This window comes from Gymnogyps californianus, chromosome 10, assembly GCF_018139145.2.
Source record: "Gymnogyps californianus isolate 813 chromosome 10, ASM1813914v2, whole genome shotgun sequence".
Classification (NCBI taxonomy): Eukaryota; Metazoa; Chordata; class Aves; order Accipitriformes; family Cathartidae; genus Gymnogyps; species Gymnogyps californianus.
The window spans coordinates 22,176,954-22,204,477 of NC_059480.1; the positions used below are offsets into that span (position 1 = coordinate 22,176,954).

At 35.6% G+C, this 27,524-nt stretch overlaps 1 protein-coding gene across 1 annotated transcript in view; it reads right to left on the reverse strand.

The window, feature by feature from the left end:
* The window catches only part of NAALADL2 (N-acetylated alpha-linked acidic dipeptidase like 2), a 324,485-nt gene that overhangs the window by 116,728 nt on the left and 180,233 nt on the right, over positions 1 to 27,524 (reverse strand). The window contains exons 7-10 of the mRNA XM_050902673.1: positions 20,056 to 20,199; positions 9,534 to 9,626; positions 4,855 to 5,060; positions 3,217 to 3,336 (exon numbers count right to left, since the gene is read on the reverse strand). Coding sequence (XP_050758630.1) covers positions 3,217 to 3,336; positions 4,855 to 5,060; positions 9,534 to 9,626; positions 20,056 to 20,199 — 563 coding nt within the window. The remainder of the gene's footprint in view (positions 1 to 3,216; positions 3,337 to 4,854; positions 5,061 to 9,533; positions 9,627 to 20,055; positions 20,200 to 27,524) is intronic.

Here is a 27,524-nt window from a genome sequence, read left to right on the forward strand (position 1 = left end):
ATGGAGTGCCCACAATTTTAGCACAACAGTGAGCATTGAACAAACCCCAACTCTGTCCTTAGTGCAAATGGTGAGCAGATCTTAGTCTCCTCCTCCTCAAAACAATGTTGCAACACTGTTTAGGAATAGGAAAAAATAATGCAAGCTGGTCTCTTTTATTGTGTTCTAAAAATGGAAGTACGAGTTTTACCATTGCATCCAAAGGTACAGTGTGCTATCTCCCATGTATCCATAAATTACGGAAAGTTCCTATCTAACTAAACAAGACTGGCTATTTTCTCTTTTAATTTTAAAATGGATTAATATTATTAAGTCTAAATTCCTGTTTCACCTTCTTTTCTGTTCTAACAAACCTAATTTCAGAGAATTACTCTTAGAAATTAAAGTGATCCTTGTCTCTCACTGGACTTTTTAAGCACTTCTTTGCAACCTGCACCTGTCAACAAGAATCTCATGTGAATGGACTCACACTTCTTCAAGATGAGATGAGCTCCAAAAAGTCACATCTTACCCCATTTGCACTATCATAATTTTGAGGTAATCTGTAATTACATTGTCATCTTGGCAAGTGCTGGAAGCAGTATCAATATTCTTTATAAGTAGATCAGTCTTCCAGAGAAAACCTTCTAGACACATGGCAACTTGTGAGTACCCGTGGGAACAAATGAAGATCTGTGCTGGGCTGTTCCATCACTGTCAATATACTTGACATGAATTCAGAAATCTAGCCAGCATTTGGAAGCAATAATTCCTATAAATCTTTTTAACGTCACAAATCGTATGACAGTTGCATTAATTACAAATAATATTGTCCTACAAAAAATAAAACTATACAGATTACCTCGCATGCATTTTGTCCTTTTCTTTTTAAATGAGGCTTCAGCATAAACATGCAGAATGGATACAATCTCAATAATAAAGCCTTAGCCACTAAAGAATCAGAGGTGAGATGGAGAGTGTTTACTAGAAGAAAAAAAAATGAAGTTCTAGTCATGTTTTACTGACTGTTAACTAATTAACTGGTGCAATGCAGGACTGCTAAGAGAGGCTGTGTCCATACTACTGGATAGGATACAATTGCTATTACAACAAGAATTACAAAATATTACAACATCACACCCAAATGCACTACAGAAGTAAAGTGGAAGCGAAAAAGAGATTTCCCTTGCTTTCTCTCCAAAATAAGAGGGTGTGACTGTAACACTCTTACTAATATGGCTTTTATTAGAATAAAAGAATCAAATCTTAATAAAGTGATAAATAGATAATAATGAAAGTGTCTGCGTGTCCTGGTTTCAGCTAGGACAGAGTTAATTTTCTTCCTAGTAGCTGGTATAGTGCTGTGTTTTGGATTTAGTAGGAAAAGAATGTTGATAACACACTGATGTTTTTAGTTGTTGCTAAGTAGTGTTTATACTAAGTCAAGGATTTTTCAGCTTCTCCTGCCCAGCCAGCAAGAAGGCTGGAGGGGCACAAGAAGCTGGGAGGGGACACCATCAGGACAGCTGACCCAAACTGGCCAAAGGGATATTCCATACCATATGACATCATGCCCAGTATATAAACTGGGGGAGTTAACTGGGAGGGGGGATCGCGGCTCGGGAACTAACTGGGCATCGGTCAACGAGTGGTGAGCAATTGCATTGTGCACCACTTGCTTTGTATAGTTTAATTCTTTTAGTATTGCTATTGTCATATTATTATTATCATTATCATTGTTTTTCATTCCTTTCTGTCCTATTAAACTGTCTTTATCTCAACTCACGAGGTTTTTTTTTTCCCTGATTCTCTCCCCCATCCCAGGGGTGGGGGGGGCAGTGAGCGAGCGGCTGCGTGGTGCTTAGCTGCCGGCTGGGGTTAAACCACGACACTGCGGCACAGCTCCAGACAGTTTACAGTTTTCAGGTCACTGCCATGGATCATATTGTGAAGTCAAAGAAAGAAAATGAGAAAAAACCAAATAGCTCAAGGACCTAACGTAATAGGATTTAATGCTTTAAATGGCAAATACCCGTTTTCTTGGAGATAGGACTACAAACACGAAGAGGTTAGCAAAAGGCTAGCAATCTATCAGAACAGTATTTTTTGTAAATATAGTAGCTAAAACTTATAATAAAATCTTAATTGACATATCCATAACACTTGTAGACTCATATATGTAACATCAGTTACTATTTTCCACAAATAAAAACCTTTTTTTCCCTGAAAAGTAATTATTTTGCATTGTATTTTTCACAATACTTACACAGAATAAACCAGATCCTTTCCATGAGGAAATTACCACCTAATCACTGGACAGGAGAAGTGGTTAAAACATTGCTAAGAAGCAATTTGACTGATATCATTTTACTAACTTAGTTGGACAACAATTGCCAAGCAAGATCAGTCTTAAACTCCATTTAATTCAAGATGCTACTCTGAGCAGTGTTTAGTACCGAATGCTTCAGAGGCAAGTCAAAGAAACATCAGAATAACCTAATGAGTATTAGCTTGGCAAATTTATGGAAAAAACATCTAAAAAGCAGACTTTATGAAAGTCAAATTGAACTCCATTTTATGCACACCACTTTAAACTGTTTTTATCACTTAGTGTGTACCTTATATTATTTTCAATTCATTTTAAATATTAATAAATTCAGCAACTTCAGAAATGGCAATAAGGTCATTAGTTTAAAGCCTACGTGCACTTACACCAGCATAACTACTGAATATTCTGACTGCAGACTAGTTACAAAGGCGTAGCTGAGCACTGAACCTCACATACTTACTTTAGACAGTATTTATTATAGTAAGAGAAATACCCTCCCTGTGCGTCACGTTACATCTGGTAAATATACAGGTTTAAATGCAAATTGAGAAACAGTCTGGAAAGATCAGATTAGGAAGAGAAAAATGTGCTTTGTGCTAAAGAATAAAAAAGATGTTACTTTAAAGCTGCCAAAAGGTGAAAAAGCTGTAGGGCATGCAAGTATGGTAAGACTTGGTATAATGAGGTGTTGAAATAAGTTATCCTTTCCAACCTCTTAATACACTTTGTAATTTTTTAAATAAAATTTAACCTGCTTACTTAGTAAAAACAGGTCATGTGTATTTGTGAGGTTAAAATGCTTAAACAAAACCACCTCCACCTATAGTTATCTAAAACCAACTGGCATCAAGGGGGTTAACCATGTAACCTCATAAACCACATGTGAAAGAAAGTATTTTATTTCTAACCTCTGCTGCCAGTTGCTGAAGAGAAGGAGATGCAACAGGGTGTAAAGTTGAGTTGCCTCTGACCGGATTATGGAGGCTAACGTAAGCCACAACATTTCTTTGAAGAACTCTCTTGAGATCCTACAACACAAGCAGAGCAATGGTTATTACTATGCATCATTATAATTAAGACTTGTTTTGTTCTTTCAGTTCCTTCTAGGGAAAAACTGCACCCTACATTTTTGTCCTCTGTGATTCCCTAAGTATTACTTAACTACTACTTCTTACAATATGCTGTTAAGAACTTCAAAGGATATCTTAGTGTTATTTCTCTATATAGCAAGAATTATAATTCCATTTCACACATCATCTCAACAAAATGCAAACAGGCCTGGGAGGAATTAAAAATGACTACACTTGTAAGGCCAAAAATGAAAACATTACATACTGTGAAACAACGTGATGGACTTTTGAACTTATGCCTGACAGAAGACGAACTTCAAAAGCAATCATTATCAACAGTTAAATGTACTCAAATTTTTAGAGACCAAATTCAGATTTGAATTGCGTACCTTTCCCAGTGTTTTCATTTTATTATTTTTCAGACTACAAAAATAGTATGTGCAAACTGTTTCAATTATTATCTCTTTTTAAAAAAAGACCCCCTTTGCCTTCTTAGTAATGAGTTACTCTTTGCATGAAGTGGCTCTTTATATTGAGCAGAAGGGGTGTAACGCAATTACATCTGATGTAAAGCTGACTTGAAGTGGAACTAAACAAATTTTGCTTCCAGCCTGGATCTTTTCAATTTGATTTTTTCACCCCCTCTTGTTTTTGAAGAATAATCATGTTGGAAGTATGAAACTTCAATGGGAGCTAGCCGCTTCTCACGCGTGATAAAAAGCAATTAACTCTTTATTTTATCTACTGTTTTAATTCAGCAGCCATGAACTTCTCTGCTAGCTATTCCTTTAATTTATCAACTAAAGTCCACTGTAATCATATATGATCAACAATACTGTGATGAGGTATTTTCTTTCAATAAGCTGATTTCTATTCTGTTGAAAGTAAGAGCCTAAGGAATTGTCTGTGTCAGATTGTATCTAACTCCTTAGCACAAATATGTGAAAAGAGAATCAGCGCTAGCCATGGAGTCCCTGAAAAGTTTATGTAATTAATGTAAACCATAGTACGGTTCTCTTCATTCAGTGTGCTCTTGATTCAGTTCTCCCCACTCTAAGCTTATCAATTAAAAATTAGTGACTGTTGAACCCCCAAGAAGAAGAAAAAGCCCTCTAAGCTATCCCTGGGCTTAGGTCTTTTTTGAGGTTCCCCCCACCCCCCAACTCCGACAATGTCCTCTTTTACAGTCCTCTGCTGAATTAGGGAGGGGAATCAGCTCACAAAGGTGCTGTATAGGTAACCTTAACCTTCACAGCTATGGAAACAACTTGCCATCTCATTATCACACATGCTCTGTTCCACAGGAACTGCCTCTAGATGTTTTCACTGCATTTGCTATGGAGTACACGAATGTACCCAGACAGATGTCACAGACTAGTTAATGAACCATAATTTCTATGTGGTAATTTCATATTGTTTTCATGCTTTCAACAAAAGTAATCATTATTGCAATGAGTCCTTCTAAAATTATTTTACCTCTGCCCATTCATATGAACCAATGTTCCCAAATGATGTTCCTCCCCATGAGCAGAAAACAATGGTCCGGTCAGGTCTCCAGCCTCTCTTAACTTTCAACATCAAGGCTTGTATAAATGCTGTGATGATAGCAGTGCTACTGGCCCATTCTTGACCATCGTAAATATTCAAACCACTGTGATGACTACCAATGATGACGTATCTGTCTGAAATGTGAAAAAAAAAGACAAGAGAATCTTATTTCTTCTGGATACTAGCATTAAAAGAATTTAAAAAAGCCTAACAGATGAACTGTATTAGTAGTCTGTAGTGTCATTAATACAACATGATGCTGTCAACAAAAATTTATATGATCATGTGCAAGACAATCATACAATATAAATACATAAAACTGTGAATACTACTTAAAAATAAACTAGTAAGTAAATATATGTATATATTTTCCTAATTTAATCCCTGTGCCCTTGCCTTCATTGTTTGCTTATTACTCTCCCTTCTTATAAATCTGATATATACCATTTTTACAGCCAGGACTTTGTCATATAGATAATCTAATAAAGTTTCATGCTCACATTAGAGTGTTATGAAAAAACACAAACGAATAAGCAGGAAACTCTATCTTCAATACACATTAGCGTCCAAAAAAGAAAACAAAAGGTGTGGTAGTACAATGGGAAACATAGAGAAAATACACAAAGTATTAGTACTCCCTCACCTGGAAGACTGTGTTCAGTGCTCACCACCCTATCTCAAAAAAGACATTGCAGAAACAGCAGTTGAGAAGCTGGTAACCAGAACGGTTATATATCAGGACTTAGACTTCCATGTAAGGAGACACTGAAAAGACCTGGACTGCAGGTTTCGAGAGGAGACATGACAGAGGAATAGAGATAATGAATGATACAGAAACGGTAAGTCAGACCTAGCAACTTTGATGATACTGGAAGAAAGTATTTTATAAAGTGAAAAGCGAGAAGTTTTAACCTGAAATAAAGAACATGCCTATGGTTATCCAGAAAAAAAAAAAAAATCACAAATTTTTTCAGAGAAATTAAATGAAATCTTCATCTCTCAAGACATAATATATAATCCAAATACTAACTTACAAGTGTAAAGAACCTTATTTTATTCCAAAAGGATGATGTGGTATGAAACAACATGAATGACTAGTGTGACTGATGTGTGTCAAGAAATCTAAGCAGAGTTATGCTGAATGACTTATTAAACTATTAGACCTTCTGTGTGAGATGAATTCACAACCGAAGCCTCTTTGAAGGATTGCTTACTGGTTGTGTTCTGATATTTAGTAAAGTGTCTTTCTGGTCCAGATCTAGACTTTTAAAGGTGTTCTTTCCATATTTCAGGATACCAATAGAGAACAGAAGAATAGTTATCAAGTGATGCCAGATCCACAACAATCTCCGGGTGTCATTTGGGTTCCAAAAAGTGCAAAAAGTTTTGGTTTTCCTTCTTTATCCAAGGGGATTCATTCTTCACTGTTGTCAGTACACTAGAATGTAGCAACACATAGGTGGTAAAATGCCCATGTTTTATAGTTGCTTATAAAATTAAATATCTACTCCTCAGTGTTTTTTGCAGTTACTGCTGCCTAGAAACAATTTTAACTGAACACCAACATACTTTGATTATAAAACCATTCTCTATCAAACTGGACTTTTCCCAGTTTTGTTCAACAAAATACATGGCAATGTTGTTTTATAAGGAATCAAAAACGTTTTACAAACAGGGAATCTGTTATGTACCTATAAGAGAACATTTTCAATCAACTGCTTGGGGGGTGTATAGGTATGTAAATGAAAATTTCTTTCTAAAAGCAGATATGCAAAATGTAAATCTAAGTGTACATAATAATTTAATGTAACAAAATGCACAAAACTAAACAACTAAATCACATAATTTTGCAACTTGTGTGTTGCATCATGAGACGTTTAATTACAGGTTGCACTAACAGTGAAAAATCATAGGATCTTCAACTCACTTAACGTTAGGAATGGGGAACAGAAATGAATGGCCTTACAGGCTTCTAGGTCGTTAGAGGAAGTGTCACTAACACAGGGTGATCAGACAGGATCAATGCTTGCCCCGTATTATAATCGCTGTTCAGTCTGTGAACGGTGTATGTGAAGGGGGGTGGAAGGAGACCTCATGTAAAATAGTATAGGACTTTTTGACGGAGAAGAAAACTGTAAGCAGCAACTTACTGTAGGAGATGCCAGCTGAATGAACAGGGGTAAAACATAACAGCTGGTGCCTCCTTTGAAATTCTTCATCTTTGCACATCTCCCCCTCTTGAATAGAGGCAATACCCTGAAGCAAATGACTATAGGAAAAGCATAGGAGAAAGGATGGTCATGCTTACAGAGGCAGCAGCTGTCCTTTCTCATAAGCATTTGCTGAAGCATGTAGAGAAAGAGATCACATGGTAAGAGAAAAGAGAAAGAAAGGACTAGAGATAGAGAAAAAAAATACCATCAGATACTTTTGAAAGTGATAAGATGGGATAGTGTTCAGGGTAGTGATGGGCTGGACAACAGGGATTTATCATTAAAAAAGAGTGACTTTATACTGTCTTCTCTTGTTATACATCCCATTTTCAACCATATCCAATAGAGCTACAAAATCAGTGTTACATTTTTCAGGTTTTACAAGGTTACCAACTATCACATTTCCTCTGCTCCTACATCTTTTAATAACTTTGTTGGACTTCAGATGCTCATTGTTACTCCTCAGATCAAACATCAAGTAAGATCACCGTTACATAGATGTGTTTGTCTGTGTGTGTGTTAGTAGGCCTTTAAGCAAAAAAAAAAAATCCACCCTCGGTGATGCTCTGCAGTCTTTCATTAAGCACTAAAGATAAATTTTGCTTTCTTTCTGCATTTCTGGGAACATAAAGGTGAATATTTCAGGTGTACGAAACTAGCAAAACCCCATCAAAATGATAGAGAATCAATGCCATGAACACATCAAGTATTCAAATCAGTTGAGAGGGCATGGCTATAGTATCAACCAGGAAGCACAGAGAAACAAATGAAGGTTTAACATTTATTCTGTACAAAATGTTGTCCATGGTGCATTACATGCTTAACTTGTGCCTACATTAGAAGCCAGTTGCTATGGCCCTTGTTCAGCAAGACATTTACGGGACAAACTGTTGGCATCTGGGTAGTGCTATTGACTTCACTTGATTATATATCCTTAAATTCTTCAACTTAAGCATATACTGACATACCTTTAAAAAGTAGCTTCTTGTTAAGAATGCAATAATAAGATGAAAGATTCAGGTATAGAGAAGACAAAGAATTTATTAAACAGAAACTGATGCATGTTTTTTATTATTCGTCTTGCTTCTGTTTCACAATTCAGTAGACAGTATGTCCAAACATGGCAGTTTCTACCTTTCAAATTCCATGACAGCTATTTCCAAAACCTTAGTAATAGCAGACTAGTAACTTCAAATTCTTGAAGGAAATTAAATCCTTTATTGAAATTAAATTCGCTGTGCTAATTGTTTTCTATGTTGCTTAAAAAAAAATGGTTCTGGCGAAAAGTACAGCATTCAGCACACACAAAACTGAGTCATCATTTCACTAACAGGAATAAACTTAAATCTTCTCCACCTCCTTCATTCGATCACTGAAAATACGAAATGACTGGCCCACCTCCTAAGGGACTGTAGATAAATTTGCAACCTTTCTTCTGAACCAAATAAGAGAGTATTAATCAAGGCAAATGTGACGATGTTTTGATGATGATGCCATCTGTACATTAGGAATTGGACTGGGTCTACAACACTTTGCACTATGCAAGTAACCAGCAACAGTGTTCATTCATGTTGCAGAAACCCTTCAACTTTTAGGCAAATTCACTTGCAGACAGAATAAGCTCAAAATGATCTTCATTCCTATGATGTCCCGATTATCGTATTACCTACATACAGCATCAAAGGAGGGAGGAGGCTTGTGGTTTATGTCACAGTTGCACTTAGAATCTTATTGTTTAATTCTTAGACATACAGAACAGTAATTATTATTCATAGACTTGTATAAAACTAGCTTAAGGCATGACTGTAACACAAAACAAGGCTGCAGCAAGTGTGATTAAGAACTTAGTCACAGATTTTTGTACACTATAATCACATTTGATATTAGATTCTTAACTAAGCCAGATACCATGCTGCCCTACACCTTGGTTTCAGTCAGACACTTGAATCATGTAGGGATGTTCTGGACTTGGAGCATAGAGTTTTATTTATCTCAAAATTCTGCTAACATTAGAAAAAAAAATTAAAACCTTTTCTAAAGTTGTATAGACAGCTTGCATATTAATTCAAATCATGCAATACAGTACACCCTAAAATTAAAACCACCAACATAGTTACTTGGTATAAAATACTAATGCTCTCTATGGTTCATGTGTAATTCCTGCTTGTTGTGTAAAAATATCCTTACTGTAACTATAATATCCCTTTGAGCTCATTCTCTGTTTAACCCTTATGTTCTGTTTTGTCATAAATCAAATCACAAAATGACTACAACAAAGGCTCTCTCCTTCCTCTGTATTAGCGCGTTACCTGGCAAAACAGAATCCTGATCCCAGCTATGACTCCCAGCCATTATGAAACAAATAATCGATACAAATGATAAAGGGCTACTTACCAGGAAATACAGTTCCTTTTAAATATCCAATAACATTAGAAATGGTCTTGTAAGTTGTGACTGACTGAATATTCAGACTGATTTTTTTTTTGCCTGTTAAAAGATAAAAAGAAAAAAAAAAAAAAGAGAAAAATAAAATGTTAAACTTGTTTATCCAGCCAAGAAATCTACAGGCCACAGACACGAATTTCCCACACACATTAAAAAAAAAAAAAAAAAAGTAAACACACACACAAAAAAAAGATACTGAAGAGGAACCAGAGATTAAAACATGAAATATTACATTATTTTCTCAGTCTCATTTTAGCAGTGGGATTCAAAGCTGGAATCTCAAAAGAGATCTCTACTCCTTGAGTTAAAAGATCATTCAATTCACCCAATAAATGCTACCAGAATACAACAGAAAAAAAAGTTTAAAAGGAGTAGGATTTACATAGTTCTATGACAAGGAAATTTGTCTTAATCTTTATAGGTTTTTCTCACCTAATCCTTCACCCAGGTCAATCTTTCAATAACATTCACAAAATTATACCTGGTTTATATTACACTACTCTTCTGGAGAAAAACCCCTATGCTAAATCAGATGGGAAAAGTTAGACCTCTGCATTACTAATCACTTTGCCAGCATAGCCTTTGGTGATATACTTGTGGACTTACGCAAACAGAAGACAGCTTTTGTTGGCTTAGCTGGTATCAACTGAGGAAATGGTGTAAATATCAAGGCAGAAAAATTCCAAAACCTGCTAAAATGTAAGGGACTTGCCAGTATTGCTATGCCAGTTGAGACTCTAGCACAGGATAAAGCCAGAGAAAAGTAAATGAGTTAAAATAGCTTAAAAAATTAACTATCCTTTGCTGAGAATTACTATCACTCCCTCTGTCCCCCAGGTGGGACACACTAACCATACTAACTCCTGCAGTTTGTGGCAATGGAACCAAACCAACTAACTACACAGAGCTGCTGATACCTTTAAAATGTTTCGTTTGCATTATAATAGAGCGTATTAACATTCATCTCATCTGAAAGGTCATAACTTCTATCTGAGAAAAGTGAAAATGCCTTAAACTGCTCTAACTTAAATGCTAGCAATTGTCTGACAATAACCACTGTGTCACCCCAGACCTTCAGGGAGGTTCTCTTACATCCAGAGTACTGCACCACCCCCATGACAGACCTGTGTTTAAAGGCGTCTTTGAGCCAGAATTCCTTCAATGTCCATATCCCAACTGTCACAGACTAAAATTAAAATATTCCACAGATCATTTTGCTCTCTATCTCCCAGGCTATTATCCTCCCACAAATGTATTTCTAACAGTTTGTTTCCTGGCTTTGTTTCCTGAGATGTGCAGAATATGCAAGTGGGGAGTTTACTGCAACATGTAAAATAAAAACAATACATTTCTACGATACTGTTCTTCAAGGTTCATTTGCTGGTACTTCATCTGGTAAATTTACTTTAAAATTCTCTTAAAATAAAATCCAATATATTTTCATTCACTAGTCTTCACTGATATTTGAAAAAAGCAAACCAACTGCTAAGATCTTTCTTTGCTTTAAAAAAATATACTAGCAATATTTATTCTACTTTTTACTCAGACAAAACCTCCTCTGTTATCAACAGATGTGTCCTCTATGTGATAACTCTGTTTTTGTCAGAACACAACAGTAAATAAAATGCAAGTCAAGTACAGTTAATTAAAAATAAACCACACCACACTATTTTGCAATAATCAATCACAGCAAGTTAATATTTTGATCTGCAATGAATATGTTGGGGCTCAAGTTGTAATTAACTTTGCCCTTTTGATGCAAGTTACTGTAAGGTTTATTAACACCATATGATGATGAATTGTGTTTGTTCTATAAGTCTACAGTTATTATTCCAGGATTAAAAAAATATATTTCATTAAAAAAAAGTATTAATCCAAAGAGTTCCCAGCACTGTACTATCACCTATGTTCTTTTTTTGGTCTTTCAAAACAATGTGAAAACAGCTCATGGCATCCATGTTGATTAAGCAGTTTAAATTTAATCTATACTATGCGAGTTACTTCTTGCTGCTGTTTCTCACCTACAACCATTCTAAAGCCAGTTTACTCCGCTTAAAAAAGATTTTCAAGCCAAAACTGATTTCCTTTCCTTTTCTAACCCTACAACACTTTAGATATATGTTTCTTTAGGCCTCATTTCAGACAAAAAGAAGATAAATCCTTTTGAAGACAACTGACTTAACTGTCTCTCCTTAATCAACATCAGCTATCCAGTCTTCAACTGACAATAAAGAAATAGAAAATTAAGTTCTGGCAATACACATATTCTAGAATCAGATATTTGAGTTAATAGTCATGTAACACAGTAGTCGGCTTAAAGTGACTTGGGCTTAAAGGCTTAGTACACCAGATGAAAAGCCTGAAAGTACTCTTCGGAGTATACAGCAGAAGTGAAATTTAATCCCCTTCAAACAGTTCTGACAACAAAACTCTCTTCCTAATGCTATATTTTAAAGATCTTGACAACTTTCTCTCTTCTTTCTGTATTCTCTGAAAGACTATGAGGAGACTGTAGCTTAACATTATTTGGGATACACTTTGAGTTTATGTAAGCCAAAAGCTACTTCTGAAATAGAAGAACAGAAAATTATTTATTGTCAATATTATTTATTTATTTATTGACTTGAAATCGGTAAATTCTCTCATACCAAATGACTACAATTACATAGTTATTTTTAGAAATGCATGGTTATTTCGCACTCATTTGATTGACGATTTTAGAACTTCAGATGAGCAAAGAACTACTACTTGTAGCCTGTAAAATGAGTTATGTTTTATTACTTTTTTTGCTTTTAACCTTATCAAGCTCATACCAACATAGAGGAGTATAAGTTTGAGCCCGATTTTCAAACATGTTGGTTAAATTCTTGAATCCTGATCATACTAAACACCTACAATCCGACAGTTTTATGAGCATTCCTTTGAGTACTGAATTTTAAAAAGCATCATTAGGGACTCAGGTTTGAAAATTAAACTCATTTGACAACATTTTTGCTACTTATATACAAAAATTTCCCTACATGCACATTTAACTCCAGTATAGAAGCATCAAGTACTAACTGAATTCATGCATTTCGATAACATAGTTCTTGGATCATAAAACCAGAAGTTGTTTCAGAAGATTACCGAAACGAGGTGTATATATGTGAGTTGAATAACTTCAGGTAACTCAGTTTTTAACATGAATATGATTCCTGTTGAAATCAACATAAACCACACCTCAATAAAAATACATCAGTCTGAAATCACAATTAAAGTAAAGCTTTCAAACATCATCAAACATCCATGGCCACGTTACTTAGGGGGCACTAATTCAGCTGAGGTAGTCAGGATAAAATTACATTCAACACATTTCTTGTTCCAGTCATTCAAAAACCTTACATCAGGCTCTAATAACTCAACTGCTAACTTTTTGAGCACACGCTACCAAGCTTTTCAGACACCCCTGAAGGCTAATAATTTTTTTAATAATGAAAGCTACAGTTTTCATAAAGTTATTTGCCCCAAGACCTGAGGCTTTAAAGTAATATCAAATACCACAGAACGTGATGACACAGTAAGAACTAACTGCACTCAATGTAGAAACACCATAAGCTATTTACATATAATGAATAATCAAATATGTCATAGATGTCTTATATTCTATTGGTGATACTGTATGGAATAACATGGACTGGTACATAATATTTGGAATACCCTGTTAAATACACCGATATGATAAGTATACATTAAAACATATATAACAGCAGATTTTGCTGTCATTTGAAACACATGCTTCATTTTCATTAGACATTTTCTAGAATAACTGAGTAAAATCCCAAACTACTACTACCATATTAGACTACCCAGTTAATGGGCTTTTGAAATCTTACTGGACTGTGAAAAATATATTTTAGTTAGTTCTCAGTACTTCTTCATGTCACTTTGAGTGCAAAACCTTATCTACTCCATATTTTGTATCAGTTTTCAATTAAGTTCAAACATAGGACTTTAAACAAAGAAATGTAATCGTCATAAGCATTTATGTAAGAATGTAACTTACATACCAAAAATGCTATATGCAACATCACTACACACTTACAAAAGCAAATAAACTTATAAAATAGTATATACTTAATAACTTATATATTATCTCTGAAAAAAATACTGTCTGACACTATCAAATTGCATATGCAAAAATCAATACTGAATCTATGACAATGTATAGTATTGTTGAATTATAAAATTATTTGTGCAGGAATATGTCAAAACTCCTGGACAGATGTCCCTGTAACAAAAAGCCTTTACTGTTCTTTTATCTAAGCAATACACCATCTCGATTCAGTCTCTTTGAAATCTAGTATCCTTAATTTTTTTCCCTACTAGATTTTTATTTGATTAACCAACTATGTTGCCTACTAACAATATATTCTCCTTTCTAAATGGATATTCATAGGCCCTGAGTCCTCAAGCCCAATCTTGGTCTGAAGAGCCTAATGAATAAACTATTTGCTATTTGATCATATTTTCTGACCTACAATAAGGAATCTAACAATAAATCTATTCAGACAAAAAAAATAAGTGATGTCTAGAATAAAGTCCTTTAAGGAGGCTCTAAACTGGGATGGCTTAATGCAATACAGAATAACTGTGTCACACTCAATATTGTATAGTTGAATTTCATAATCTCACACTATTTTGAGAGATTCTTTACCTGCTTTACAGCAATCAAAACCAAAGCATCACACAGAAAAATAATGGCACAGAACAGAATTCTGAAAATATATCTTGATCTGTTACAATTCTGGTAGAAAAACTCTTGAGGCTTTAGGTAGGAGTAGAGAGAAGATATATGAAAAATGCTTCACACTGTTTATGCTTAATTCTTTTCATGAACTTCTATTTTAAAAAAGAACAGAATTTAAAGCAGTCACAAAAAGAAAATCCAAGAGTATTAGTATAAGTGTTTGTAAGTTTTCATATACAGTATGTCTGTATTACGTCTGACTTCCCTATTTAACATGTACGTCTTTGAAATGCCAGTAAGCAGTATCTGCAGAACTTCATTATATTTCTACTGTTATGCACGATGAATTCAAATTTGGTAGACACAGCAACACGCACTGCGACACAATAGGCTGGCATCTTTCTCTATTTGTTTTCTTGGATTTATGTTTAGCATAGTGCAAATACCTAGAAATTATGGGATTATTTCCGTATTGATATCATAGTGTATGATGGCACAGCCAGAGTTTATTAAATATGGTACTCTTTCTTTTCTCTGACAGGTAGCAAGCTACGAAGGAGAAACACATATAACAACATCACAAGGCTGTAGCCTAATAGGAGGATATATATCTCCTTTATCTTTTCATGCCCTTCCTCTGACTGAAGACAGGCTTGATTTGCACTAGTGCAGCACTTGGCAGAGAACTTTATTTGTCTTGGACGATGATCATATGATATGGAAACTAACGGACTCTTCCAATTATTTCTTTTTTATAATTAATGATTCAAATTTCACATGATCAGAGTTGACTATAAAACGCAGTATAATGACCATGTGACATGTGGAACTGTATAAAATAGACGTTCAAAGTCTTACAAAAATTCTTCTTTATGTTATGCTACAAACCTTTTCAGTAACAGTCACTTCTGGCTATCTGTTCCACTCTCACCTTTTTTGGTAAAGGATGAGGATTTGTTTGCAGCCTACAATGAAGTTTTGCATTGCAGTCATTAAGATGATTCAGTATTGATCAACGACTGTATTTTATATGCTAAAAAAGGTTACAAAAGATCAAATGATTCTACTGAAAAAGCATTTTGATCTGAGTCATTTTACTGGCTATAGCAGAATGCTGGGAGTCTTTGTATACCTGGCTCTATTATTCACACAGTGTTTGGTATCATTCAAGTTATGTAAACTATTCATGCTTTGGTTTTACTATTTTATAAGTTAAAAAGATTACACCTACTTCACAGCAAAAGGCATTAAGAGCTCATAAGAAATGGGATCATCTTCTGTGTATGTGTCCTGGTTTCAGCTGGGATAGAGTTAATTTTCTTCCTAGCAGCTGGTATATTGTTATGTTTTGGATTTAGTGTGAGAATAACATTGATAACACACTGATGTTTTTAGTTGTTGCTAAGTAGCGTTTATACTAAGTCAAGGATTTTTCAGCTTCTCCTGCCCAGCCAGCAAGAAGGCTGGAGGGGCACAAGAAGCTGGGAGGGGACACAGCCAGGATAGCTGACCCAAACTGGCCAAAGGGATATTCCATACCATATGACGTCATGCCCAGTATATAAAATGGGAGGAGTTGGCCGGGAGGCGTGGATCGCTGCTCGGGAACTAACTGGGCATCAGTCGGCAAGCGGTGAGCAATTGCATTGTGCATCACTTGTTTTGTATATCCTAATTCTTTTAGTACTATTATTGTCATTTTATTATTATTATCATAATTATCATTATTTTTCTTCCTTTCTGTCCTATTAAGCTGTCTTTATCTCAACCCACGAGTTTTGTTTTGGTTTTTTTTTTTCCATTTTCTCCCCCATCCCACTGGGTGGGAGGAGTGAGCGAGTGGTTGCCGTGGTGCTTAGGTGCCGACTGGGGTTAAACCACGACAGTATGTTAACTCTACTGATATTTTCTGAAATAATACACCCTCAATGATCTTGGTTGATCCAGACGAAGAAAGAAATAGGGTTGGATTTAAACGACAGTCAGCTAAAGAAACTTCGAAGCCTTTAAGTGAGATCAATGCATGAATGCTTGCATTATACTTCCTGTAATTTGAGGTAGACTGCTCAGGCACACTAGGTCAGACCAGCTGGCCGTCTAGCCCTTATCTCCAAGAGTGACCAACAACATATATGTGGAGAAGAACGTAAGACTAGGATGAGCGTATAGCGATTCTTTCCTAAGACACTATTGTGTCCTTCAGTGACTTAAAAGTTACCTAGCCAAGGGAGGGCAGGGGGGGCTGTGTGTGTGTTTAAACTCTTTTGATTGTTTTTTTTTCCTCAGTGAATTTTCAAGTAGCCCTTTTTGACTCATGTAAATTTTTAGCATGCACAATATCCTGTGGCTGAAGAGGAAGGAGGGAAAGGGACCTTTATTAATAGCCATTTATGAATAACTTGAACACCTCCCATCATAAATCCCTATCTCCGTTGGTGACTATCTCCACCTCTTCACTGTTAAAAACAATTTTTATTTTACTTATTGTTTCCTATAACTTTAAACAGCTACTTAGTCATGTGAACACATTTCCTCATATACCATGTTATCTTATTTTTCCTAAATTCTAGAGAGAATCTCAGTTGAGAACCTTTCAGACAATATCCCCTTCATCTCCCTATTTACAAGTCTGGCAACTCAAATTCCTCAGGGTTCCATTCAACCTCTGAAAAATACAGCACCTTTTTCCTTATATACCATATGACAATGAAAGCTACTTAATCATGCAACTTGACCTGTGAAATCCTCAGGTCCGCCCTTCTGCCACAGACAGCTGGAGATTGATCACTAGTGAAATCCTAGATCTTTCTCATTTTCTGTCTTCTCAGATGCAAATTATATGAGAACTGACACTTAAAGCCAAAGAGAAAAATTACATATATATCTCTAGTGTTTTTAACTACCAGACTTCCAGGCTACCAGGCTTTCCATTTAACACCAAAGTATATGGTCATTAGTGACGAAAAGCACTTTGTAAATTAAATTCCACTACATAGATTTACTTTAAATACTCAAGAGATTCATTGAAAAGGGATGATTTGCACCTGACTGAAATCTACCAACTGGCAGGTAACAACAAACAACAAAGAAAGTTTACTGCAACACAGCAGGACTTTCTTCATTTATGTTTATAGGAGTGCTTTAGTTTTAAGGCAATCTTCACAATGTTCTAGCAAATATCCTAGTAATATTCTGTCAAAAAAGGAAGCTTCAGAAGTGTACAGCTTCTCTATAAAACTTTACTCTTGAATTCCTTCTAATTGCCCATTTTGGGGAAAAAGTTCATGGGAGCATAGAATTTCAGATTAATGAGGATTAACAATGATGCACCATACTAAACAAAAAGCAAATCTAATTACTAACTTCAACTAACACAAAACTAATAACTAACTTCAATTCCCACTATTCGCTTTGTAGGTTCTAAGCACTCGATACATCTCAGATGTTTCTCTCCATATCCTCCCACTTACTCTGTCACATTATTATGTCTCTTGAAAACTGCAAGGCTAAGGGAAAAAAGAGGCAATGTGAGAAAACTATATATAAATGTTTAATCATTACTGATGAATCTGCTGTTCAGCTTTTTGAAACATACTGATGAGAGAATGATGATCATTTTATTCTAACAAATTTTAAGCCAACCAATCATCTGAATTGCTCATTCACCTCTTTTGACAGATAAGTGATGAGTTCTACGTCAGAAGTGAAATCTCTCTCTTAAGCTTCTTCAAATCAACAGGAAGACTGCAAATTCAGCCTTCACTGTTCTCATATGCATTGCTCTGTTCAGCATTTTCTCTTTAGCTATTATTATTATTAAATAGCTATACAAGATTTCTTATCATGAGACCAGTCTTTTATCTCTTCCATTAAGGCTGCTACTGAACACTTCAGCACACTATATGCTCCGGCACGTCTATAGTTTCACCATTATTTCAAGGCAAAACATATCATAATGCATTATAGAATTATGCAAGGCTTCTTATTATAGAACCTACTTGCTCAATAAATTAAGAATTTAAAAAAAAATCCCACATGGATTACTGTGGTTCAGAAGCTTTACGTGAAATCATACACAAGCTGTTGTGGTCACCCAGAGTAAGCCGGACGTGGATTGGCTCTTACTAGACTGCTAGCTTGGAATATTCTTTCTTTCCAGAAATTTTCCACCAAACAGAATTTCTGCCTTCTCAGGGAAATAAAATAGACACCCCACACCTGTCACAGAAAAAGCAGAATAAGCTACCCTTTAGGTGATTCTGTCCTGCAGCCTCCACACAAAGCTATTTGAGAAACAGACACAGTGCAGCCTTTTATCTTTCTAAAATGAGTGTTATTTGCCAGCCCAAATTCATGCTTTCCTTCAGACACTTCAGCTGTTGAAAATTCCTACAATACTAGCAAGCTTCACACATCCTACCTGGAAGGGTTAAGCACTTGTTCCTTCCAAAATAACCTTTTCCCATTTATATAGTCTTTGTCTACTGGTTGTGGGGAAGATCAGTTCTTCCTTAAAGTATCTAGTCAGCCTGGAGAGCAATAGTCCTGCCTAACCACAACAGTTTCAGCCATGAAGCATGAGGTCTTTCTGCCTTTCTTTTTAGTATGTATAACTACAAATGCTAACACAAGTCATAAAATTAATCAACCTTTTTTATGACTTGTTGTATTGTATTCCTATTCCACAATAACTTTCCAAAAGCAATAAACAAGTGATACAGCACATACGTGATAGTATAATGGTTGCCCTTAAAATTTGCTTTTACTGTTATCATCACTGTATTTAGCACAGGATACAGTGACTAACAACTTGCCTCCTCCCTTCCAAGACCACTGCTTCAAATCAATTCATTTAAACAAGTGTTATAATAAAATATACCATTTTTTCTGCATTTTTTCTGGTGAAAGACAGACTAGCACAAAACAAAAATCAAGACAGAATTACTGTTTAAACATGCATCTCATCTAGAACGTTATCTGCAAGGTGTTCCTTACTTCATTGAAACACTGTGCAGTATCTTTGCTGGAAAGACTGTATTCTCACTTCCCACCCCCCACTCCCCCCCCCCCCCCCCGCCCCGCCCCAGCTATAAGCTTGTTCAAGCAATAATCTGTATGACTTTGCTAATGGCATTATCTCTGAAGAGATACTCTGAATGCATTCTTTCATTACATCTAGCTCCACTCAAGGTACTTTGTTCTCATCATGATGACCGTTTTCCTGGTGAAACTTGGGGGAAAAGGTGCCTGAAGGTTCAGACAATACATTGTTTATTCTATAGCAGATACAAATTAAGGAACACAGAAAGACATATCACTGTTTACAATTATAGTATTATTATGCTAGAGGCATAAAAAAAGACAAAGAATAACTTTAATACCGCTACTGGTGCCTTAACGTTAAAATCACATTCTTAGTAGTACAACAAGGCCTAATAAACGATACTGCAGCACTAAAAAATCTCCCTAGTGACGGTATCTAGATAGAAGGTTTTTTAAGTCAATATTAAGAATTACAACTTAATGCCTTATACTAAGAGACTTTTTTTTTTTTTTTAACCAAAACGTCCATCTATCAGATTTTGGGAGCATAATTTTTAGATTGTTCATAGTCTCTTCTAGAAAGCAGCTAAGCAAAACATACTCATAATCAGCTAAACCTCTTAGTTATATACAGTTACAGAAAATGGATTCGGAGTCCTTGAAGAACATTTCATAGTTAGAAGATTATTTAAAAAGCATTACCTGTAGCTGGCAGTTGGAGGGGTATACACCTATCTTTCTGGACAGTGTCCTCAGGTAAGGAAACGAGTTTTTTGGCAAGCACTGCAGAAATTGGTTGTACTAACAGCGTTGTGAGGTTCAGTCGATTTTGTCTGTAGCTTCCATCTTAAACGACAGAAAGAGAACAGCAATTTAGTAAATGAAAATTAGAAGACTTCTCTTCTGCATAAACCAAACAAAAAAAGTAAATATCTACAATACAGCTTAAAACAACTGATTTAGATAAGTAGCCGTTATTTTGTACTTACCTTACTGAAAAAAAAATCCCTTCAAGAACACGGGCCACAAAATTACACATGTGTATGACAGTATTTGGGGAATAGTTCCACAAGAAAGAAACTGTCAAAGAGTCCAAGCAGATATTAGATTGTATGTGACTTAAACACAACAAATTAAATTGGTGTATAGTTAAAGAAACCAGTGAAAAATAGAATTACTGATCAGCAGTAACTTTCAAATTCAAGTAAGCCTTACAGGGAAGAGCAGACATTTAAACAGCCTGAAATCATGCGTAAGTATCTGTCTGCACCGAATGGTGCTACTACTGATAAGGCTGTTTGTTTTGCTAGGGATGCCAAAATGTTTAAGTTGTACAGAAGTTGTGCTACTTAGCACTAGAACTGTTTAAGGGGCGAGCTATCACACAAACAAGCTTTTGTGAGAACTTTGACAGGAAACATACCACAGAGGATGCATGTTGATGATATACGGGCAACTTGATGAGACATGCCTCCTTGCACGTACCAAAAAGCCTGAAAAATTTTAATATACACCTTCCTCTCTTAAAGAATACAATCTGATCACCTCATTGACTCAAAGTGGGTTCAATGCAGCTAAGGTGACTATAATTTATTTTATAAATGCAGGGGTGTTTCTGTGATGGAAGGTTGAAAGCTCAGCTGAAGGAGGTCTGGAATAAGAGCGTACTAAACAGACATGTCAAGTGGACAAAGGTACAGATCAGAAAGCATCAGAATACTTCATTTACACCTTTCAGATCTTAAGAAGCCACAGCACAAACCTCACAATATCAGCAGATTCATACATATTTTAAGATCTCCCTTTAACTGAAAAAAACCTGAGTTTCCATACACATGACTGTCCAACACTTAAGCATGGGAAGGTTTCTGATGAGATGAGATATTTTGGGTGACCAACTGACAGAACTGGAAAAAAAAGGCAAACTCTACACATGGAAATGCTCTGAAGCACTTCAGGACAAAATGCTCATCTGTTTTTCTCAACTGTTTCAGCTGGCCTAATAAAGGCATCATCTCTTCCCATGGAAAGCAGGAATACTCTTGCAGATGAAAAGCCCGCCATGGAGAAGGAAAGGAGGTTCATAGCATGGGGCAGAAAACAGCTCTAGAACAACCTGCAAAACTCTATAAAGCCTTCCAATATACCTGCCCATACTGAATCATTTCCAAACTTCCAACTAGAGGTTCAGAATACAAGGCCTCTCTCTGAGACCTCTATGAAACAAATACCGCATTTTCTCTTGACATGGAGTTCTTTACAACCAGAAGGCATCCTTTACATTCTGTGTGACTACAATCAGAAAGGTAAGAAGCTATCAGAAATCAGCAGCACACGTTCTAATAAATTTCTATAAAAGTACTATCAGGAGCGTTGTAACTGAACCACAATATAAAAAAAAAATCCACACACATCCTCCTTGTTTTTTAATTTTTGTGCTAGAAGCTCCTGAGACTTCTTACAGTATGCCCTTAATCATAATGCAAAAATCAACCAAGCCTATAACATTTAATTATGGGGAAAAAAAAAAAAAGTGTTCTTCAGCTTTAATACACAGTGGAAATGTTATCAGTGTTTACTTTGAAAGAATCAGACAAATTTTTAAGTGGAAAGGTGAAACTGGTTCAAAACATGATAATCTAGAAAAAGTTTTGTCTTATCGAAGTTGGGCAGAGTTGAAAATCTCTCGAAGTTGTTACTTCAGCAAATTGATGGTAAAATCAGTTTGCTTAAGCTTTAAGAGTCTGTTTCAGGAGTCAAAAAGAATCCTAAAATGCCCATCAGAGATGTGTAACTGAGACATTATTTTCTGTCTATTGTTTGTCAATCTGCAGACTGTATTACAGGAGCAATGAAGCTCAAAAAGTTGCAGACGAAAAGCATCTCTCCTTTCTCCATTTACCCACAACTTGAGCTTCACACCTGAATAAACTGTGAAAGATACACTTTTGAGAACAACTTACAGGAGAAAACCCCCCATGTTTAAAACTGAATCACTTCACAATATAAGATGGAGTTTGAAGTATGGGACAAAAAAAAAAAAAAAAAAGAAAAGAAAGATTTAAAATATAGAGGTTATCTGGAAGAAAAACTTTCTAATAGGAGGAATTCATGAAGACCTGCCTAGGCAGGTGGTAAAATCTCTACAACTGAAATCTTTTTAACGAAAAGATTAAATATCTGTCAGGAATGACGTAGACATGGTTGATCCCCTCCCTGAGGGAAGGTGCTAGATTAGATGATCTCTTGACATCTTTTCCAGGCCTGATTTCTATACGATTCTCTAGTACCTGAATTCCTGAACTATTTACAAAAAAGCAATACTGGAATTAATATTAAAAAATACTTTAAGAAAAAAAAATGTAAGAGTTCCTTTCCCTCAGCCAGCCACTTATTAGTTGCCATGAGAGTACCTTGTTTAGGAGACGGAGGAAAGCTATCTGCATCATGATCAGGATTCAAAAGTGAAAGATTCAAGACCAATCTCCCCAGTAAAGCACAGTGCACACTGAAAAATCTGGAGATTTCCAAGGCTACTAGTTAAAGCACAATCATTCAGTTTTTAAATACTCATGGGCTTGGTGCTGTACCAACTGCAAAACAGTGCAGTGCAACTTCATAAAGAAACCAATGTATCAAAAGAACTTTGCATGATTCTTGCTTGCTCTTTCCCTGCAGGACACCAAACTCCTTGGAGCACATAGTGCTTTCAGGATCTGTGAGCACAACAAATGCTCTGAGAATAATTTAAATTTGAGATTTTGCTTGTAATGAAATTTAGTTTTATAGCATGAAAGTCTTCCAAGAAACAGAATTCCTTCCTCTATGCAAGTCTAATAATCTAACCATGCCAGGCCTAAAACTGCTATTAATTTAAGAAAGACTCTAGATACTGGAATGCAAGAAGAAAAATATGCTAATCAATTATTAAGTTAATTTTAGGAGCACAGAAAGAGGCAATCTTTAGAAAGTTTCTGCATAGAAAGTGAGGACTACTTTTCTACTTTTGCAGTGACTGTGTTTTGTGTTTTCTTTTTCAATGCAAGCACAAACCTTGGAACCATCAGTTTCCATACTGCTCAGTCTGGGATACACACTTGTAACCTAGAGTTTTATAGCGTTCTATCACTTAACTTACTGGCATTGGTAACATGTTCCGAGATTTCTGAAAAGTTTTTACTGGGAGAATTTGACAGTAATACTTGTGTACCATATGCCACTCAATTATGGGTTAAAGTACAATTTTACCATCGTTTCAATGACTTTTGTCAAGGCTGAAAAATCAGAGCACATGAAACAGAGGAGAGTCACAATGTCATACTTCTCTAGTCAAAACAATATTGCTTCACACACAGCTTCTTCAGTATTATGCAATTAGGCTTTTATTTATTTTTCTCTAAAAAGTTTGTGCTATAAGAATCAACTTTCTGTTCATTTTTATTTACATTCCAGATTCAGAGAAAGATTGGACAGAATACTGTATTTCATCGTTATCTGTTTATTAAAGTCACCCTCTGCCAGGATCTGATAAAACAAAAAGTTAATAAATAAAACTGTCTAAAAGTTTACTGATAAAAATCATTAAAATAATTCCTTCTATGACCTGAAACAGTTTTAATGATGTCCCCCCAAAATAAGGAAAAAAAGTAGAGTCTGACTCAACACTGAACCATAATTGTACATACCCACGTCTTTGACTTTCTGCTGCATTAATAATAGAGCAGTATTAGTTTTGAAATATCTGAAGTGAATGGCTCATTAATTTTTCACCTTAAGCTTAATAGAAATTTGACAAACAGTTTTATGCTGAGAATAGACACTCCAAGCAGGACTTCACAGCACATGATGAGAATAAATTAGAGCATAAGAGACAGAATAAAGTGCGTTTGGTCAAATAAGATGGTTCTGTCATTCAATTGCCTGAAGCGAACAGTTAGTTCAACGCATTTCTGTGAAAGAGGTATTCTTCCATTTACACATTCCCAGCGTATCTTCTGCACTGCCCTTTGTCAACACTTGATCTTGTATTAACCATGACAAAACCAAAGATGTATAAACTGACACATCACAGACGTTTATATTATTTGCACTTTGAATTTGCATACAGCTTCCCCCCCAACTTTGCTGATACAATCAACAGCTGTTAGGCTTGCAGTGGTTCTCATGAAGCTAGTCACAATGATTTCCTTATACTTCCCTGCAAAATCAGTTTATCTGTGGTTTTCCTGACTTACATCTAACCACATGCTCAAATTGAAAGGGACTGTGCGGTGCCTACTACAGGGAGACTCCACCAGCTGATTGGTGGCTCTAGGTACTAAAACCACATCACTACTGCTAATCTTAATAATTCTGCTATGCAGCAGCTACTTTGTTACATCTTCAGCTACAGCTGCTTACAATACTGTCCATGAGCAGCACTTTTTAAGACAGATGTGACTCTTCCTACTCAAAAAGCAGCCTTCAATTAAGCCTTCACACTATCAATTAATACTGCTAGACAAGGCTTGCGCTGTCACATTGGTGCATTATATATCAAGATCTGAGATTCTTTTGTTGCTGCTGGTTTTGCACATTGCTCTTCTAATGAACAGTTCCACAAAGTAACACCTTTTCCTAGGACAAATCTTATTGACTTCCTACATACTTTTCAATGGCGCTATGAGCATAGTCATAGGAAATTGCAGGATTTGGTTCAAGCAGATTCTCAGAATACAGATCCCGTCTAACCTCTGATATAAATGTACCCATCTGCTACACCTCACTAAGTCACTGACATTTTTTTCCTTCCTAAATTCTCTCTTTGAACATGGAAAGAAAAAGAAACTGATTCTGGCTGTCACTTCTTCCTGTAAATGGATACAGTGAGAATGTTGATCCAGAAAATCTGATGCTGTTCTCCAAGCACTTATGAACAGGAAATTCTGGGAAAGCCCCACATATGCTCAGTGTTTGGACTTTGAAAGTCAGATACGTGTTTTTCTGCATATGAAGTCACAGGGACAGCTCTTCCTCCATCTCTCTAAAGCAAAGAAAATGGTCCTGATCACTCTACAGTGCTTAAAATGGAAGTCAGAATGGATTTTATTAATGGGAAGGAGAAGACCATAGCTTTAGACTTCGACAGTATCTTGAGAGGTGTAAGCTAAAAGTATCAGCAAAGGATAAGAAAAATAACCAGTAGAGAAAAATGTTAAGAGAAGAGCAGAACCTGGAGCAGATGCCCAAGGAGTACAAGTGGTAACAAGCAGTTTCCTGCTACGTCTTCATTCAGTTCTCTAAGAATTATCCACTAGAATTATAGTGTGGAACATACGTCAGTTTTGAAGTACTTTGCTTCACTAGCTGCTGGTAGTAATATGGAGGAAGAGAAAAACATTTTTTTCTCTTTTGTAAAAAAAGGACGTTGAAATTCTGCAACCAGGGATTTTAACAGCAGCCCCAACTAAGGACTTTCAAAGCAGCTTTACAGGCAATGAAGCACGAGATGATGAACTGTTCTGCCAATTACAACAGCATTGTGGCAGCTTGCGTTTCAGGATGCATGATTCACAAATGGACAAGGGATGCTTAGAACTGTGTACTGATTTGAGATATGGGTGAGAAAGATGGCCAAGCCTATAAAAGATTTACGTACATTTACAGAAAATATAGAACTTAAAGGCAGTGAGGATCACCTAGAAGGAAAATAAGTTACTGAGAGTGCTCAGAAAGTATCTGAAAAACATTTTCAAATTTTTCTTCGTATTGGTGATGGATAAAGAGACTTCTTTAAAAATACTTTTTTAAAAATTCCACATTCTTATGACATCAAGAGTTAACAAAAAGAGTTTAGAAGAAAAACAAAGATATCACACCACCTGTGATAAACTCCCAAGAGTTAACAAGACCATACATTCACTGATACATACAAAAATACATAACACTATAGATATATTGTTTTGCTTTATAAAGTATATTCACTGTATTCTGTTTATATCACATTTTATCAATGGAGTGGATGCAAATCTGGGTATATATTACCCAAGACTGTCTCTTTAAACAGATTTCTGTTGTCTTTAAAAATAAAACTAGAAATTCCATAGCTGATATGAGAAGAAAATATACCTCTAGAACCTGCTGTCATCTTTTTCCCTCCCTCTCAAGGGAATGTGCTTAATCAACATGAAAGAGAAAAAAATGTCACTCCCCTGTCTCTTAGTGCAAATCACTCTTGTCTTAATGCCTACTTAATGTACTTTAAAAATACTGTCAGTCTTGTTTCTTTTTAAGATAAATAGAATAAAAAGCAACACATTTATTTTGTAAAAGCAAAACTGCTTTGACACACTGATGCAAAAACATCTCATTAATCCCCCTGTTCTCTTCTAAAAAAATTTAACAAAATGGCAAGGAAAAAAAAAAATCAAAAAACTTTTCACAATACTCTCACCATTTTGAATCCCCCTTTCCACTTAGCTTGTTATAGTGGATAATCATTAAAATGACATAGAAGTGACCAAAATAGAGCAAAATTACATAACACTTCTACACCAATTGACATGGAAGTAAAATTCTTCCATTTTACGTATTCTACAATTGTGTAACCACTAAGTCATAAAAAGGAAAGAGCAATTCTTCCACATATTACAAATAGCTAAAACATATTCTTATGTCCTAGTAACAATGGAATGTAACAGGGGAGAAAGGACAAGGTAATTCTCAGTTCTTCCTGTGTTAGCAAATGCTTGTCTCACTACTGAACTGAAAGAAATTTTCCACTGACAGACAGCAGTTTGGGCCATGTGACATACAAACTACTATCCATCTTTTTGACAGTGATGGTAGATATTCAAAAAGGTTGACAGATGTTGTATGGGTTGCAAGGCAAAAAATAAATATCCCTCAATACTTTAAAAATAAGCTTATTTAAAAAATCCAATAATCATAAATTTCAGTTTCTGCACAATTTGTTCTTTGCATGCATGCTGAATTCAAACCAGCATCTTCAAAACTTTGGTATTTAATTTTGGATCCTATTTGAGGTATTCCTGATACCAGAACATCTGCTTAGCATCTTCTACCTTCACTAAATTTAAGAATATAGGTACTTCACACTGTAAGATTGTGGGGGGGGGAAATTATCAGTGCTAAAAACACTGGAAACACTCAAAAACATTAGCCACTTAAAA